The sequence below is a fragment of the Drosophila subobscura genome, chromosome J (genome assembly GCF_008121235.1).
Source record: "Drosophila subobscura isolate 14011-0131.10 chromosome J, UCBerk_Dsub_1.0, whole genome shotgun sequence".
Classification (NCBI taxonomy): Eukaryota; Metazoa; Arthropoda; class Insecta; order Diptera; family Drosophilidae; genus Drosophila; species Drosophila subobscura.
In genome coordinates, this window is record NC_048532.1 from 6,364,995 (window position 1) to 6,378,684 (window position 13,690).

General features: G+C 44.1%; 1 protein-coding gene across 5 annotated transcripts; it reads right to left on the bottom strand.

The window, feature by feature from the left end:
* Positions 1 to 274: 274 nt before the first annotated feature.
* On the bottom strand, positions 275 to 13,249 carry LOC117894813 (protein Teyrha-meyrha). 5 transcript variants are annotated; one of them, XM_034802052.1, is made up of 8 exons: positions 12,789 to 13,249; positions 6,896 to 7,153; positions 6,601 to 6,754; positions 2,555 to 3,210; positions 2,019 to 2,487; positions 1,635 to 1,932; positions 1,350 to 1,572; positions 275 to 1,065 (listed from the first exon to the last, which is right to left on the bottom strand). In XM_034802052.1, exons 1-8 carry the CDS (start codon positions 12,903 to 12,905, stop codon positions 793 to 795), a joined length of 2,448 nt encoding a protein of 815 aa, XP_034657943.1. In that variant the 5' UTR covers positions 12,906 to 13,249; the 3' UTR covers positions 275 to 792. The 5 variants fall into 5 exon arrangements, with proteins under 5 accessions (XP_034657943.1, XP_034657941.1, XP_034657942.1 ...); XM_034802050.1 differs by having other exon boundaries at positions 1,293 to 1,572; XM_034802051.1 differs by having other exon boundaries at positions 6,896 to 7,168.
* Positions 13,250 to 13,690: the final 441 nt, after the last annotated feature.

Below are 13,690 nucleotides of genomic sequence, written 5' to 3' on the forward strand. Positions count from 1 at the left end.
AAAAATAAAAAAGTGTTTGTTAAAAAAAGGTTATTAAAAATATACAGAATTTAAAAATATTATAGAACGATTACAACCAGTTGAAAGTGGCAGGGATTTTGGATTTTTACTATCTATTATTTAAAAAAAAAAATGTTAAAACTAGTTCCAAATCCTCCTTAATTTTTTATTTCTTTCAAAAACTTATCAAAAACTCCACTACTTACCCCACAACTTACCCCCTTATTTGATTACACTCAAAGCGGGGGATTACTGTTAATATTTTCATGTATTTATTTGATTTTTGTCATAAATAATTTATGGGCTTAAGAATTTACAACTAATTATTTGCTTACTGTTGAAACTATTTCTCATTTCTCGTATGTATTTTTTATTTATTTTTGTTTTTGTTTCTTCCGATCAATCAAATATTTAACAATTATAGCACGTTCGGGGAAATTACGAATACATATTACATATACACGGATGGGATATATTATATGGTAAGGGTGGTACATATGTATATTTATAAGACAGTTTGAAAAGGCAACACATAAATTGCACTAGAAATTCCATTTCAAAACGAAAAACAAAATTAAATTTACACGACAAAAGGGCGGGGAGCAAAACCGAACACAGGAGGTGTTGGTGGGGGTGAGGAGGGGTTGGGGATATGCCCAATTAAACACCAATTTGCATACCAATTTGCTCCATTAGCTACCACAAATACTCGCACAATACATATATTTTATTAATTAATTTTAATAAATTCACGCTTTGATTGCAATTATCAACCTTTGACCTTTGACACCTCTACTCCATGGCCTGGCCCACACTCTGCTGCGGCGACTGGGCTGGCGACAAACTGCGGGTCGTTGCTGCTGCCTCTCCCCCCGGTCCAGAGCCAGCTGCAGTCCTCTGTTGCTGTTGCTGCTGCTGTTGCTGTTGTTGTTGTTGTTGGTTCTGGGCCTGATTGAGCAGCTCCTTGTTCAGGCGATAGCTGCTCATGACATTGGCACAGCTTTGATGAAAATAAAAGTTACGACCGCGCAGGAACGCATCCGTATTGAGATCCTTTATGCCTGTCTTGAAAGAGAAAAGAGACGAAAAAGATGTGCAAGATATAGAAATAGTCGCTGGCTATGGCATGCGGAATGTGCATCAACGTCGGGGTGAGTGGTGGAGTATGTAGAAAGACAGTTAAAGGCAAACAACAGATAGGGATAAAGGATAAAGGATATAGAGAAGATAGTAAGTAGTTCGTGCTGGACACTGGGACTAAAAAGTGAAACTGAAGCAAACTGAGAAATTACCTTACAAATGAAACATTTGTTTTCATCGTCCGGTTTTAAATCCGAACTAATTCCCACCTTTGAGTCCAATTGCGTTAATCCCGGCACTCCCATCGATGATAACTGCGACAGGCTGTTCTCCATGCTCTCCACATATTTCGATGTTGGTGTATTGTTGTTGTTGTTGTTGTTGCTGCTGTTGTTGTTGTTGTGGGAGATATCCATGGGTCCGGGATCGGTGCTGCTCACTTGCGGCTCGGAACGGGGACGCTCTTCGATGGGTGAGATATTCTCCAGAGATCTGCAGAAAATAAGATAAAACTTGTAATCGAAAATGATCGAGAATTATCGATTAACACTCACCTGCTGCTGCCCACATTCTGCTCCTCCTGCCGTCGCTGCTGCTGTTGCTGCTGGTGCATTTTGTTGTAATTCATTTTGTTCGTCAACTTCATGCTGCTGGTGTTGTTGTCATCATCATCCACAATCACATCCTCATCGCTATCGTTCTGGCACGAGGCTGTGTCCATCATTAGCTCCTTGTTGTTGTTGTTGTTGTTGCCGCCACCGCTGCTGCTGTTGTTGTCACTGACGCCCACGCCGCAGGAGTCGGCATTGTAGTAGTGATGTGTGGTAGATGACAGCTCGCTGACGTTTTTCACTGAAAGAAGAGGCAGAATGGGAGGCAGAGTAATTATTAGCATGCCACTCGGCCGAGGAGAGAAGTTGAACTGGAAGGAGACCCACCACTGATATGTGCCTGAGGCGGTTCACCCGTTGGCCAACTGCTGCTGCTGCTGCTGGCCGTTGTCACATTGGTGCTCACATCCTGCTCGTCGCCGTGCACATCCTTCTGGTTCATCACGCAGGCCGTGCGATACAGTATGCCATCCAGCTTGCCCGGCTGGGCATTGCTGTTGTGCATGCTGGTGGGTATCGTTGAGACGCCAGCCGCAGCCACCGATCCGGGGCCAGTTAGCTCCGAGCCCGAATCGGGCACATCGTCCGTGCAGCTCTCCACATCCACCGTCTCGATTTCCTCCTGCGACTTGGCATCGTCCTCGGGCAGCTTGCCCGTTTCCAGGGCATACTTTCGCTTGCAGATCGGACAGCTGCTACAGTAGAGACTCTCCATCATATACATTTCGCCGTATTTACGCTTGCGCACTTTGAGTCTCAGGCGATTCTGGCGATTGTTGCGTATCCTCTGGAATGTCTGCACCCCAAAAAGGATTCGAGATTAGAGACTAGAGAGATTAGATTACTCTTTTATATGGACGTACCTCCCAGCGATTGTGACTGGTGCGTATGGCGTTCTCTTGGGCCGGACAGGGAGGAGCAAACATGTACGTGGCCTGCAGATTGGCCCGCTCGAAGCCCGCACTTAGCTTGTAGAGCCGATCCAGCTCCGTGAGGAAGTGCGTGTGCCACTCCTCCGGACTCAGCTTGAGGCCACACACCGGACACATGTCGGGAATGGCCCCGCCGGCTGCCGCTGCCTGCAACCCACTGACCAGACTCAGGCCGCCCGGCACCGCCCGCAGTCCGGCCATGCTCAGGCTGGCCAGCGCCGCATGATGAGCGGCGTGGTGGTGGGACAACGGATGCGGATGGGCCATGTGATGGTGTGTCGTGGCCACCGATCCCGGTGGCGCTCCCACATGATGGCCATGATGGGGATGCGAATGCGAGTGCGAGTGCTGATGCTGCTGATGTTGATGCTGATGCGGATGGGAGTGCGAATGCGAGTGCGTGTGATGCAGATGGGGCGAGGAGGCCAGATGGGTGGCCATCGAGACGGCCACGCTGCTGGTTGGCGTGCTGATGGCCGAATTGCTGGTCGAGCAGGATGAGTTTGAGGATGAGCTGGAGGCCGATGCCGATGCCGAGGCCGACGAGGTGGCCATTGCCGGGTGTCCCTTCCCCGCATTATGCAGATCTGTGAACGAATCGGACACTAAATTTTAGACATGCCCGCAATCATCAATCAACTAAAGGCAATAAAAATTGAAAAAATTCCAAACCCCCTCCCTCTCATTGATTTCCATTTCGCTTTCGGGTGGGTGGAAAGTCCTGCCTGTCCCATAAATTTCTCAGGCATTTTCTAATTGCCTCCTGCCCTTCACCCGCCTTCGATTTCCCTGCTCCCTTCACATTTTTAACAGAGGCAGAAAAAATTAATTGGAGCTCGTAATTTTGTGGAGAGAATCAGAAACAGGAGCAAACACACACACGCACACCAACAGCTCTCGGCCGCAGATTCCTCATGTCAGACACACGTCGCCACGTATTTTCGGGAGCTGCACGGGGCACAGGAAAAAAAAGCAGAGAAACCACCGTCAACCACAATAAATACAAACTGTTTGCTGGCCCAAAAATCCCACCAAACAAAAATCTCGCTCTCCTTCTGCACGTGACTGTTCGTTCGGTTGGCAATTAAAATAATATTACAATAAAATATATCACAATATGGTGGAGAGCAGCAGCCAGTTGGCAGAATGTGCCGCAGGCCCACTACAATTGTTGAATTTCATATTTATATTCCTCTAAAATATGTCGGCTAACCGCGGCCAAACAGAAACACAAACACAGAGTCAGCGGTCAATGGCGGATGGAAATGGTCCATGGATATAGAGAAAAAGAGAGTCAGATCCATTCGTTTCGTGACTCTGGTTCAAATTAGCTTAGAAGTGGCTGTGGGGTTGTGTTTCGGTTAACAGTTTCGCTGTGGAATCTTTTAGTTTTGACTTTAATTATTTTTAAAGGGCTAACAGATGATAAATAAATGTCTAGGGAACCTTTTAGTAATGATTTATTTACTTATCTACCAACCAATCAATTTTCAACTGTTTTTGTTCTTTTTTTATTGTTGCTACCTGCCGCTGTCGTTTGCTGTTTTGACTTGCTTTTGCATTGAATTTAGTTTCCAGAACAGCCCAAAAACTGAATTGAATTTGCGCTCAAATGTTGAATTCCTCTTCTAATATGGTATGCAAAGCTACAACTCCGAATGCCTGACAAACTGACTTTGCTCGAAAGATATTATAATATTAGTTATCAATGACCTACGCCCACCCACTCCTACAACTCCCACTCGCAATGTCACGTGCTCAACCCCACTCCGCCCCGTAAAAAAGGGGGCGTTCCCATACACATATCGCAATATGAAATATGAGTTTCGCTTCTCTGGTTTTTGGGGGTTTTTCGCGTGGTTGTGGATGTGGCCCATTAATATTACAGAAATTAATATGAAAATTCCAAGTGTGCATTCAACATAATACATCATTCGAGTAACAATAAAAACAACCAGAGTCCAAGGGGATATACTTGTAATAATCATAATTCTCGTCATAACAATGCCAAACAATGCAATCAAAGCGATTGGCAACACTTGCGCATCCTTTGAGCGAACAAATAATAAAGCCAGGAAAAAATATACCACGAGCCGAGTCCTGCGATAAATGAGCAAACATTATGGTATCGAAAAGGATGACAGGATGAACGGATGCTGGTGGTGGTGGCTTCCTTATAATTGCCTCTAGAAGAGTTGCAACAATGTCGAGGATAAGTAATTAGCTCTGGAAACGGAGAGGAGGCAACGTTCGTCGTCTTCGTGTGCCGAGCACGAGCCCCGGCTCCTGCCGAAAGGATGCGGTTTGACTTTGTAGTCAAGTGGGTTTGTGTGTGTGTACTTGTGTCCTGGGGTGGCTGTTGTTACATTTCAATAAGGCCAACTCCAAGTCAAGTCTCGTACTCGTTGTGCCATTTAAAACACTTTGGACACACGCACCCCACACCACACCCTTCCTTGCTAACCCTTTACTCTCTGTTCTCTGTGGAATGCCCTTTTGACTTTTGCCGCATGTCGCAGAGAGAAACTCTTGGAAAAAGCACGACTGCCGCCTGTTTACCTTTAGTTAGTTTAACCCATTGATGGATGCTCGCCTTCGTATCAGTTTCAGCTAATTAAAAGTGTATTATTTATCCAAATTAATTTATGGGCTGCCTCGTGTCTCAAAGCCAAAAGTTAAACAACACCCAACAACTCACATGTAGAGCGGGTTTTCTGTTTCTGTTCTGCTTCCGGTGTGCTGTGTGGTGTGGGTTGAGGCCGGAAAAACTGGTTTTCCGGCTTAAGTTGAAAGTCAAATAATGGCCAAAATAAACAATTGTCTACATATGTATTTACATACATACATATGTGTGTGTGTGTTAAACAGGGGTGTTGCCCGAAAAAGGGGTTTATGATTATGTAGAAATGGCTGCTGGAATTATGGAAACACATATGGCAGGTGTCGCTTAATATTTAAGAGGTCTTCAGTGTAATTTATCTTTTAAAATCAATTTGTTAAATTTTAAATCAATTTAAATCAATTTAAATCAAATCACTGTATACGGGAGTGCTTAGGATGTTTTTCTTAATCTGAAATCTTCCTATGTCAAATATCATTCCCTCCCACATCCCTAAATCAGCTCCAAGTAGCACGTTTGACGATTCGGATCTCATTAGCTCCTATAATAGTCTTCCAGCAAATCTCTCAGCATTCTCAATTCTTTCAGCACCAAAAGAACAGCACCAGAATTGGAAAGTGATAAGAATAACGGTCTCTCGTTTTACTCTCGTAAGAGTATATTTATGATTAATTTAGCATTCTCCGAAAGTTCTTTATCCTTTGTCCAACTCTTGTCCATTCCTATACCCCTTTTCTACTGCACCCCTGCTTCAAACTCTCAGCCACCCCATCCCTTAGCTTTGGTTTGGTTCATTTCCATTCCATATTTATCATTTTCATATGCTGCCGCTTAATTTGTATCATAAGGCGCTTAACTCGAACAGCTTTGCCAAGCCCCGGGACCAATTAGCAACGCGTTTGAATGTGATTTGCTTAGCCTATATATTCGGGAGAATTCCAGAAATACAACTTTAAAGCAGGAAAGCACACCCTCAGGTAAATGGTAAATATGCGAAATTGATTCGGAATGTCTGGGGGCAGAGGCAAAGAGGGAAAAAAACTAATAAAAAAGAAAGTGGAGTGAAGTGAAGTGCGTGCTAGGAGTGGGCCCTGCCTGTGTGCTCTGTCCTGCCAGCCTTACGCCTGCCAGTCAAAGTTAACCCACTGAAGCGTTAAAATTGCTCAGGAAAAGTAAAATTGAAACAAATACGAAGTACACCCAGAAGATTTTTATCAGCAAAATTGGAAAAAAAAAGGCAACAAAACTTTCTACGCCCAATTTTTTGCAGTTCTTTTATGCGCCATGCAAATTTTTTTTGTCAGATGTAAATTTGCTAAATAAATAAGGGAATCGGAATGGAAGCAACCCTACTTACGTCTCAAATCCCTGGGATCCTGAGAATTATTACTGCGCGGACTTTCACCCTTTTCAACGGCATCGTAATCCTGTGATCCCTCCATGGATTCGTGGGATGTGCATGTGGGACTGGCCGAATCCGTGCGAAATGATTCGCTGCCATTGAACAGATTCTGCCAGAGAGAGGAAGAGAGAGAGAGAAATTGAAATCCCATTATGACAAGTGTCAATCTTTCAACGATTATCAGCTCATCGGATCTGCTGCAGCAGCTTCCCCATACCCTGAAGAGGGTTCTTGGGACGGGACTACTCACCTGATCCAACGATATGCCAATATATTTGGGGGGCGAGAAAGCCGACGGCAGCGGCAGCGAGAAGTTCGACAGCCCCGACGGCTTACCCAGCGACGATCTGTCGCTGGCAAAGTAGCTCGCGGGACCTGCACCGGCGGCTGCCGCAGCCGCTGCGGCGCCGTTGGCCACCAGCATTCCATGGTTGAGGGTCTGCAGCAGATGCGGATGGAAGTAGTTGCCGACTAGTGACATGTTGTGGAGATCTTTGGCGTCAGGTAACTGAAATGGGAAAAACTAGAGAGTATCAGTATGATGGGGTTTTGCTTTGAAACACTTTTGGGTAAGCTGAAAAAGGGGAAGGTTGAGTAAATTTAGAATGTCCATTTCTCATAATTTAAGGCAATTTAAATAGTTTTATAATATCTAGAGACCAGAGAAAAGCCTCCCTGTAAGTGGAAATATAAAAGGTTTTCACTTGTTTTTTGATATTTGTATGAAATATTTGATTTATATATATTTAATAATACAAAAAAATAAAATTGTATATATAAATTAAATATTTAAATAGCTTATTAAAATATATTTCATACAAATTTAGGGTTTCAACTTTATTTTTCAACATTGTTCTAATCCCTATTAATGGAAGTTTCTATGAGTAAAACTCATAAGAAAGCAGTTCCAGCCTATCCATTCTATCAACAGTCTTTTTGTATCCACAAATAAGTAACCTAAACTCCAGCAAAGATCCACATTTCCGCGCTGGCTCCCCTAATTGCTGTATTCCGCCACGTACCCCCACAGGAGTTTTGACAGGCTAAGTGAGCGTTAAATTTAAGCGTTAAATATGCGCATTACTCGAGTCTAGGCCATGGAACCGCACCACAAATTATGGCAGCTACATGACTTGGCGTTAAAATTAGCCAATTATGGGATACACCTTCCTGCCTTCCTGACTTGCTTCCTAGAGAGCTCAGAAGTGATGATGCCCAGATACTTAGTGGGCAGGCAACATATGGTATGGAAAAATGCAAGAAATCATTGCAAAATCTAATCGAATTCCACAGAATCGAAACGACGCCCTCAAGTGTGTTTTTGGGTGGTATTTGCATCGATGGAAATTATGCAGGGGAAATGTTTAATTTACGACAAATAAATGTTAAATTGAGAGATTTTCGAATTACGATATCGAGTCTTGTCGCATAAACTGTGTCACTCTGGTGGATGTGTGTGGATTGGGATGGTAGATGGGGTGCGCCTCTCCGATGGGGTGTAAAATAACGAGAAAAATGTTCACCCCCTGCCACCCGCACACACATAAAGACTTTTGCAAATGATATGGGTAAACCAGGGGGTTCTGTCGGGGGGGAACTTGTGCTCACAAACTCCAGATAACCGACAGAACGTAAAGCGCTCATAACAAATTGAGGCTGACGAGTGTTAAGCGGCGGTTTGGGACTGAGAGACAGACAAGATACGAGCATAACATAAGCGACGACATGTGTGACAAGTATTAACCCTCCCAACCCTGCCACCCACACCCTTATTTCTATTTTGCAGCACGGCAAGCCCCTCTCCTTGGGCAAGTTTGCTGGATGCAAATTTACATACAAATTTGTCTGCCAAGTAAAGTTTCTTTCTTCCTTTTTTTTGGCATAAAGTGTGGGAAAATGATATCGAAAATGTTAGAGTGGAGTTGAAAATTGTTGGTTTATTTATGGATGATCTAATTTGGGGATTCCACTGGAAGTAAATGGGTTTTAAAGATGCGAATAAGTAACCAAAACTGGTTGGGAAAAGCCAAAAGGATATACATATTTCTTACGATATTCCTCATTAAAATCTATGTAATTACTTAGAAAAATATAATTATAAAGTAAATGGAAGAAGAACTTTCCTTTGGCGTAACTATCTCTACACTTTGGTCAATCTAGGCTAATCAATCCCATTCATTAAACTGGAAAATCCTTTCTTCGACAGTTGCTTAATCCGCAACGAGTGGCCGGCTCTTGGCTAATCACCCTCTCCTCTTTTGTTCTCGCTGATGATGCCCAGGGCAGGGGCAATAAATTAAGGCTTATCAACAGAAATTAGCACCTCAATTTGGGGGCTTGCTGTTGCAGCATATGTTGCCATATCAGCTTCATCATCATCAGCATCATTCTGTACTCCTCCTACGCTGCATAATGGTGAAATTTGTTGCAAGTCAGACGGAGTACAAGGGGTTGTGGCACGGCACATACAACCGCATGAGTTGCACTTTGTCTAAGTCTGCAGTTTGGTCAACAGCTGGACCCACCACAAGGGATGGGCATTGGGGTTTGGGGATTGGGGGCCGAAAACAGAAGTGGTCAACCACTTGGCTGTGCCATCTCTGGCGGCGCACCATCACGAGTTTTTAATGCATTACGTGTTGATGAGAGTGTTTTCAGTGCGGACTCAGCGTGCTTATTGATTTATGCCTGTTAATCAGTGCTAAGCCAAGGACAAGCCAGAGCAGGTGCTGTGACCACCCTCCAGCCTCCAGGATTCTCGTATCTACCCCCGTTGTTGTTTGCTTTTCTATTAGAGGGTCGTTGGGCCTTTGGGCCGTTGTGCCGTCGGTCTGGGGCCGGGGTTTGATTTGTTATCCCAAAATAAAACATTCCTCCTCTTGGCTGAGATTTGCATAAATTCGTTCGGTGTTTGTTCTTTTAACACTTGAATTATTGCCTGTATACTCTGCCATTGGAGATGATTCCCATCTGTATCTGTGGCTGTCTCTGTTATTGGTTTATTCTGTTCAGTTGCAGCTCTCAGCTGCAGCAAGAGCTCTGGAAGAGCAACAACAATAACAGCTTAATTACAACAACACGATAACGAGTGGCAAATAGCAATTGTCTACATACAATTGCCAATTTCGCTTAACTTGGCCATAAACAACAACAAAACGACAGCCCCGGCGGAGAAGTCAACACACAAACCGCATCGCATCGTATCGAACAGAATCCCAGCCGAACGGAGCCAATCGAAACAACTGGGGCCTCCTCAACACACCACAAATAAATCTCAATTTGTGGCACTAACACGAGGAGTAAACGCTGCGGGCCGAAGAAGTAGCAGCAGAAGGGAACACTAAAAACGTTTAGCAATTGGCAATTTTCTCAAACTAAATGTTTATGGGGCGAGAGTCCGAGAGAGTCTACTCAACCTGTTCGACTGTTTGTTGGACTCATTGCGGTTCAAGTGCAGATAACTCTAAAGGAGAGACCATTTTTGTAGCATAAGTTGAGGGGTCTTTGAAGTCAAAGGTCAACGTCATTTCTCGAATGAATATTAAATACTTGTTTTTGTTGTTTAGTTTAATATTTAATTGTTGAGGATATTAACGTCTTTTCTTTCTTATAGCCAACCAACATTTGCAAGAAGTTTGCTAGTGAGTATCTTTCATCTTTAGCTATTTCCAAAAGGTCCACCACTCAGTATTTTCCATCATTGGTAGTTGTTCTTCTTGGCTGTTTTAATGAATATTAATTTTTTCGAATTTTTAATTGTTGAGTATTTCTGTTTCTTTGGTTATCTTCCATCTTTAGCTATTGCCAAGTGTTTTACTTGTAGTTAATATCTTCCATCTTTAGTAGCTACACTTGTCCCTTCACACCATATGTTTTTCCCTCTATTGTTGTCTAGTTCCAACCTTCTTTATCTTTCAGCTCGGAGGCATACCTTAAGCCAACTATCAGTGACCATTTGTGCACATGATACTGTGGTACTACATACTAGAACTCTTCATGAGTGCTTCTTGTTATACGCCTCGTTGCCTTTGCATTTTTGTACGTGTAGTTCCTCGTCTTGATAAATTGCTATAAATTAAATTAAGCTCGCTCACACACACAACACACACACTCACAACTCACCTCCACCTGCACATACTTTGTGGTAATAAGTGTGCAAAAAAAGGGAATTATTTTTCATATGCTGTCCCCCGACTCAGACTCATAATTTCTCTGCCACCCTGAGAGAGACCCGGGGAGTGCCTTGCTCTGGGTCTGACCATTTTTTCTGGTTCTTTTTCTCGCTCCCCTGACAGGACGGGGGTCAGTCGTCTACCTTTTGTTGGTGTGGTTACAAAATTGTTATGGTGTTGTCCCCTCCCCTTAGACATCCAGTCGTGGAACAGGAGGCGAGAAGAAGTGCCGCGGAGTACCAGCACCAGTAGCAGTGGCAGTGCCAGGGGTAGGGAGACATTAAACCATTTGACATTGCATTTAATATGCTTGCTTGGGTTGTTTTTATTAATTTTTATTGTTTGGGTTATGCTTGGTTATGAATGGTTGCATAAATAATGGCAGATAAGCGAGAGAAAAAGGAAGAACGGCTATTGTGGAAGTTTTTTCTAAAGAAAAAAGTTTGTGTAGGGATCAAGAACAGCTAAAGAAACTCTTAGGGAATGGATGGAACTGCAAAGAAACTGGAAGACTATAAGCTATTTCTGCTTGGGAAATTACTACTCCAATCACAACAGAAACAAATATGTTAATCTGTTAATAATCACGTGGAAATGTCTCACTGTGTTCACTCTACTCCACTTGTACGAATATTCCTTAAACAACTGTTTTGCCTTCTTCTAGCTACAAACTTTTCGGATCCCAGTTTCGAAGCCACACCGAACCCAACTCGCGTCCAGAGGATGAGGACATATTGTTGTCATGTTTAACATATCTTAACGCTACTCAATGCTATGCACAGGCAGAGATATAATTTCAATTCCGATTCCAGCTTCTGCTCCACAGCTCCGGCAATTCCGAATAACCAGTTTCAGACAGAAGTTAGTTATTCCAAGTAGGTTGGACTGGCTGCCAGGTTGCCGCTGCCTGACTGCAGTCGGAACATCATCAGCGTTCGAGTTCTTCATCATTTGTAGCATCAGCGTCAAGATCATTGCTCATGTTTACAATGATGACAGGCAGAGGAGCAGCAGCAGAAGCAGCAGAAACAGCAGAAGCAACCGAAGATGCCACAACAAAATCGAATGTGGAATGGTAGTAGCTGCTGCTGCTCTGTGAGATCCGGGGGCTCTGCTTTGCTCTGCTCTTCCATCAGGCCCGGGCTCGAGGTTCGGTATTGAAGCTATCATAAATCTGTTCGTCGCAAAAATCTACACACAATGGGGCGTTTGCAAACGCATTCGTTGATCGGAATGCGACGACGAACTCTCTGAATCTGCTGCCTCTCTCTTGACTGACTTCTGGACTGCGTCGGCAGGGGGAATGGAAATGCGATCGTGACACGCTTTTAAAACACGATCATCTACTCCCAATTATTAGGTAGTTTTACCAAAAAGAAAGAAAGATGGTAAAGCATACTTTCTCTTTGGGATCTCTTTATGTTTGATAGCTCTCACGCTGCCATCTCTAAGAGTATTGCTTTAACTAAAAGTTCACTCGGAAGCTCTTGTTCGTTTTTGTGGTTTTACAATGCATATTGACTGGGACTGGCAGCATGACACGAAGACCAATTACATGCAAGTTCCCTCATGTTTTCCACGGGAAATTTATACTTTCTCTTCGAACTCTACCAATTTGTGTTCGATCTTTCACGCTGTCATCGCTAGGCGATACTTTTCGCAACTGGAAGTTCACTTGGAAGTTCTGGTTCGTTTTGTTGTTTTACAATGCGCATTGTTTTGGATGCTTTTGCCTTTGCTTTGGCCTTTGCTTTAGCGGTGTGCTGATTTATAGCATCTTTCGGCATTTCGGCTACTGGCCCCCTGGTTTATGATTTGTCATAAATATGTCCCCACCACAGTCGCCCCCACCTGCCTGCCCTTCCTTTGCATGAGCAGCAAACCTGATCCTGATGCCGAGTCCCGATTCTGATCAGTATCTTATCCCTTGCATTTGGATATGGCTATGAGATTCGATTGGGTTTTACTTACTCTCGATGGAAACGGACGTTGTCCACGTAGAGCCTCATGCAAACCGGAAGCGGCCTCTGATAGAACAACAAGCGCTTGAGATGGCAAATGGCTGCTGCCAAATGCGTTGCTTTCCATCTGCAACTTGTTTTTGTTTTTTGTATTCTTTTATTTTGTTTTGGTTTTTCCTGTTAACTTTTGATTTCAACTAATTTGGCACACACATAACGAACACACACTCTTTCTCACTTTCTCTTTCTGTATTGGCACATGCAAAATTTAGAAATTATAATCGAATAACATTTGCAAATGATTTCGGTCGGAGGGGTGTGGGTGGTAGCGAACAGTACGAGTATTTGTTTTAGTAGTTCCCATGGGTTGGCGCGGCGTCGGTAAATTAACGGTAACAACGGATGCTAACGGATGGATCAGCTGACTCGCTCTCTTTCTCGCTCTCGACACATGCATGCACCCGCACGTTCCCGTTGCAAAAATCCAACTGAGGCGCTGCTTTCGAAATCCAGTTGGATTTTTCGTCGCTGGTTTCTCCTTTGCGGCTGCGCAGTCAGCGCTAGAGCAGCTTGCTGCGATTGGCCAGCGTGCACAACCGGTTTGGGTGCACTATAGACATCCCGCTCTGGCACAGAGGCGCGCAAACACAGGCATACCCACACCTCGCTCGATGACTTTTACATTATGTTCTCACCTCTTTGGCTGGCTCGAGTTTGTTTTTCCTGCTGCTGCTGCTGCTGGTGCTGGTGCTGCTGCTGCATTATTATTCCAAAATGGTTGCATGTTTGTCTGTTTTTATCTCTGCCATTGTACGCCTGTTTGTCTGCCAGCACCTGGTGCCCCGGGATGGGGATCTGGGACCAGGGACCGACCCCGGGACTGGTACTTCTACTGCTACTGCGGACTACTTC